We start from the raw sequence: 5,597 nt of genomic DNA, 5'->3' as shown, positions 1-5,597 counted from the left end.
AATATATGTATATGTCGAATGATTGTAGTTTTAGACGAATAGTACATTGAAGACTACATGTACCACAGGGACTTGAATGTATGATGCAGATCCCAACAGCTGCCTCTGGCTTACTTTAAATAGTTGCCTGTGGCCTCAGCTGGGTCAAATCAGTCTTGATTCTGAAACAAATGAAAACAATACAACATTGTTTGGGCTGGTTATGACATCATAGCGTCGACAAATCATGATATATAGTTGTATTGTGTCCCATGATGTGATAAGCAACCAATAAAATGTTGTTGTTTTTTCATTTTCAGGATCAAGACTGATTTTACCCAGCCATGTGCAGCAGTTGGGATCTACATCATACATTCAAGTCTCTGTGACAGGGACAAGGCAACAGGAGGCAGCACAAATCATCAGTAGACGGAGTTAATTAATGAGCTCGTTTATCGCACATCAACGGTTTCAGTTGATATTGTATAAAATATTACTAAATTTAGAATGTCGGTGTCCAAATTGCGGCTATCTTCACATAGATTAAGCATTGAAACGGGACGATGGAGTAGACTGCAATCAACGCCCCTAAATGAACGTAAATGCATTGCTTGTTCCTTATTAGAAGATGACTACCATTTTCTTCTAGAGTGCACATTATTTAATGAACTAAGAATGAGATTTATACCTAGATATTATAGACAACATTAACCACCTATATACCATTCATTGTATTGTTAAAATTTTGATTATTGTAATTCTTGGTATGTTGTATGTTGTCTGAAGTGCACGAAAGTGCATATACATGTATATGTATGAATACCTACACATGTTTTGTACTTGTCGCCATTTTGTATGATATTCGGCCACATGGGTCTATGATCTTCTGGTCAATAAATGATCTGTTCTGTTCTATAAAATAATGAATATGGTGTCTCATTCAAGTATTGCTGTAGATTCATATAGCGTTACTTTCGGGAATGCAAATGATAACGTGCAAACATCACGGGTAGTTTTCACATCGTTAAATGGGGTAACGTCAAGAAACATTATAGTTTTATGTTATAAACACGGGAGTACAATAAAAAGACGTTTTATTTAATAACGGTTCATGACGGAAATCTATTTCATCGAGTGATCGCAGCAAGCAAAACGTTCACGGTTTCATTTGCTATTTTAAATAAATCGTGTTTATGTTTCCATGGAAACAGGAAACACAAAACCGATAGGAAGAAAATGCAAATGTGCTTTTGATTATCCTGCGGTAATTTACAATTCCAAGAACAAGATAATTGTCAAATACTTACATACAGTTGATATTGCTGTGTATACAACGCATTGAATCTTACTTACTGATGTATCACATCGCTTTCGACACGTGCATATTTCGCAGTTTTTGCGCATTTTTCCATTTCGAAATTTACTAGGGTTGTCTAACACGTAACTCCCAGTAAGTTATAAAAAATAGCTTCTGTATATGTATCTGTAGTCATAAACAAATATGATTTATGTTGGGAATCCATTTAAGCGCATTTTTAAACGGAGAAACACCGAAGAGACAGCAACATGGCTGTTGCATTCATTACTTTAACCATGTAATGTGATCGGCCTCCTTCTAACTCGCATTGACAATTCTATTGTTGTTGTTTAAGTACTATATTTGCCGAATTTTAAACCATCTGGTGTCTAGCCCCTTTAAGAATAAGGTTGTCAGAAGGACGTCGGCAGTAATCCTTAGGTTTGTAGATTAATAATTCATGTAGGGTTTCAGTAACATGACATTTTCGTATAAATTTATTTTCTGTTGTTGTTTTTCATATAACAAATTCTACAAAAAAATAGCAAGTACAACGTCCAATGGCATTATCGAAGATATAAAATGATGATTTTATTTATTAAAATGGCGTTTCACTTTCAGAAATTACCATATGCATTTCTTTTTGTGTGAACATCGAAATGCGATCGCCAACAGAAGATCCTTTGTCGACGAGTGTCCTCAAACTGGGCTCAGACAACTATGTAGAATAACTCACGTAGCATGCACATACAGGCTCAATATTAATTGTGTTGCCATTTGTAATTTTCTAAATGTAACTGAATTGAAGATCATGATAACGATTTGATTTACATGACGTCACTGACGCTAGGTGGCGTTCTCTGCACATATATCAACTTGCACTTGAGTATCGTCAACTGGAGCCACATCGTCCACTGAGGTAGCTTCGTCCGCTAAGGCTGTTTCGTCAACTGGGGTCGCTTTCTCCACTGGAGCTGTTTCTTCTATTGGGTCTTCGTCCAATGGGGCCGCTTCGTCTATTGGTGTCGCATCGTCCATCGCGATAGCCTTGTCATCTGGTATCGCTTCGTCAAGAGCAGCTTCTGTCCCCGGAGTTGTCTCGTCTATCGCTATTGGCTCATCCTCTTCTAGATATTTCGTCATTTCCTGTTGCACAAAGCCGAACAGCAGCTTAAAGTTTTCCTCTGTAGTTTCCGTAAACCGATCTGAGCCGAGGGTAATCCGAATAGTAGTAATAAAGGGTTCCCGGTAATCCTGAAAAAAGACGCCGTATTCAACCATACATTCAAACAGAACCAATGCAAGAAACGAAAACGTTATTGAAAGGGGATTTTCATTACATTGCAAGGAACACAAAACCGAATTTCAAGTAATAGTTTTTCATTATAGTTTTACTAAACCGTTACATCGACATTGGTCCGTCGGAGACTCTGTCGATATAAAGCAAAATAAAACAATAACTTCCTTTGTGCTGGCGCGAATGTCTTTATGTTAACCAGCGCGCATGTGCGAACCGTCGTTGAATAACCCACTTCTTTAATAAAACAAATGAAAGATTAAATGGAACATTGGAAGCGCAAGTGATAATTGCCATGAACGCTGGGTTATAAAAACTGTTTAAACTATGCTACATTATCAGTTTTTCAATAACTAATATTCAATTAAAATGAAACTAACTGAATCGTCAGATATTTCCAAATAATGGAACAAAGAGTGTGGCGCCGACAGGAGGGATTTGTGAGAAATTAATTGGAATCAAAGCACATTTTTGACACGATATACATTTATTTGAATTACAAATGTAAACACATTAAATACAATCCGTGAAATAAGTTCAAGTGGAAACTATTTGCATTCAAGATTGTGAAAAGGCTCCTGACAGTTTGAAGTATATGAATGAGTCCTCTTAATCACGACCTATAAATCATCGATTTCCTAATCGATGGACCTATATTGATCTTGTAGATCGTGACGAACAGATTCATGAATTCATGTATGAGCTTTTTATTTGAATATCATTCAAAATAATCAATTGAAAAAAACGAAATCCATATAATTTCTGCTAAATAGACCCAAACTAATGCAAAAAATAATGAATTCCAAAACATCGGGGTGCTATCTGCTGTCTGAACTTTCATTACTTTTTAAAGCAAATGTTTTCGTTGTTTTTTTTTTGCTTTTTTCTCAATGGCTGCAACGAAATGTATTTACATTAAATAACCGGCCAAGTTTTAACTCTTTTGGGCCTATGTGTGTCACATTTTTCGTCTATTACTAGAAATATTATTATATTCGCGGGATGTATTCTAAGCCTACATATTTAAACATTAATTAAAGACCTGCCCACCTCAAGCATCCTGGGTGTGAAGTTGGTGGCGGGGGCGTCATACTGTATCTCGTAAAGTGCCTTGTCTACCGCCTCAAGGTTGGTCACCAGGCCGTCTAACAGATTGTACATGTCCATGGATCGCTCCTGCATTGCCTCAGACTTCCGGTATTCGTCCTCGTCATCCACTTGTGGTACTTCCGGGAACCGCCGCTTATACTCAGGGTGGGCCTTTAACAGTCTAAAACATAAAACATGAATGCTGTCTTAAGCCGCAATAGGAAATAAACTGTAAGGTTTTGAACATGGTATCGCTTTCATCCTTTTCATTTCCGTGAGTAAAAAAATAGTTCGCCATTTGCTCCTTACTGACTTACATTCACGTTGGTGTCTGTACACGAGTGGTGGTTTCCGGAGATGTATACGGGAACCGATAACATCTAGTAATTTTGCACATCATCGTACAATGACTTCACACATACACATTTAATATAGACATTATTATTGATTTTAATATAATGTTCCATTAAACTTGTGTCGACCTTAGGGTGATTAAGAACTACGATCTCATAATCCATTAAAGCTTTTGTTACGAGCTATTGCATTGTAAAACTGGGAGCAAGCCGTACATATTAAAGCCTTAAGGATTTATTACTGTTTGTTTATGAATACCGCGGCCATATTATCTTACAATAAAATTGGCCATATCTGCTAACCTTAGCAAGTCGGAATATTGAGAGACGATGTTGTAAATGTTTCAATTTTGCTAACACATTCCACCTGCATCCCTCCCTATAATAAACGAGACTGTGACTACTAAGTTTTATTTTCAGTCAGCACTATATACAATATCTATATACATGAATTATACTCGACGCAAATAAGAATATAACAATTATTCGTCCCGGTTTATACTGATGATATACCTGGGGACAAATGAGGTGACGTTAAACGCGAGGTCTGACGTCAAAAATCGTCTGCACGCACCTGATCATGGTCTCCAAAGCACACTCATCCAAGGAGCGCTGGATGGCCTTCCAAGCGTTCCGGATGCTGAAGATCTGGCGGTAGTTGCTAAACGGAAGTCTTGCATCTACCGTCTTCCGCGCGGACTGGGATTCTGGGAGGTTAACGGCCCTTTTCGTCTTCTTTGACGTCTGTTTATCATCCTTTTGTCTCCGGGAAGGAGATTTTGAACGTCTAAACTTTGATTTAAGAGCACCCATATTGAGTCATCGACAGAAAATATCCAGCAAGTATCTTTAATAATTCTTTATATATCCATCTTTCCTTTTCTACAGTGCTCCTTCTCAGATAAGATTACAGTCATCATTCAGTGGCGAAACGATATTTTAAAGTCTGAATTACCTTCTTCGCAAAAAGATATTTGTCTACACTATAATCTCGGATATCCTTTTCAAATTCGCTTCGTTCCGAATACTAAACAAAATAAATATACCCTGCCGAATAGTGGCTTTGACTGCATATTGATCTCCAAATAGTAAATACACTTTAGAATTACAAAAGTAAGATTCACAAATGTAAGATTTAACGAATGGTAGACTTTAGGAGTTGAACTGTTATTGAATGTTGGAAGGATTAAACTAATAATTCAACTCTAGACGATAACACCGCGTTTACTTCTTAAGCAAAATAACTGTTATTACTGTGTGTACACAAAATACCATGTACAATGTCCTGATTATTAAGCATGGCAGTATATAATTAGCGGCATGTCAGGGTTAATTAATTTCATAGCAGCAAACTAGCCAACTAGTTGTATATCGTAAACTTAAGCAAATCAAAGCGCTGATGTGCTGGTGAAATGTGTGTTATATTATTCAATGAAATAGAGGCCTCCCCGCCCGTTATGTACGCGGTTTTCAGATGGGGATAAAGCAGTGTTCGGCAATCAAGAGAGAGTTTCGCAAAAAAGTGTTTGCGCTATTCGCATATATCTCAAAATAGTTCAATATTGTTTGTAACGCATGCAAG

The 5,597-nt window shown here is 37.2% G+C and overlaps 1 protein-coding gene across 1 annotated transcript; it reads right to left on the bottom strand.

Annotated features, from left to right (window-relative positions):
• Positions 1–1,757: 1,757 nt before the first annotated feature.
• Positions 1,758–5,247, bottom strand: LOC128207490 (uncharacterized). The gene is made up of 3 exons (XM_052910440.1): positions 4,590–5,247; positions 3,624–3,843; positions 1,758–2,530 (listed from the first exon to the last, which is right to left on the bottom strand). Exons 1-3 carry the CDS (start codon positions 4,826–4,828, stop codon positions 2,123–2,125), a joined length of 867 nt encoding a protein of 288 aa, XP_052766400.1. The 5' UTR covers positions 4,829–5,247; the 3' UTR covers positions 1,758–2,122.
• Positions 5,248–5,597: the final 350 nt, after the last annotated feature.

This window comes from Mya arenaria, chromosome 11 (assembly GCF_026914265.1).
Source record: "Mya arenaria isolate MELC-2E11 chromosome 11, ASM2691426v1".
Classification (NCBI taxonomy): Eukaryota; Metazoa; Mollusca; class Bivalvia; order Myida; family Myidae; genus Mya; species Mya arenaria.
Note: the sequence above shows the minus strand (reverse complement) of the source record. Positions and strands in the feature narration are given on the sequence as shown.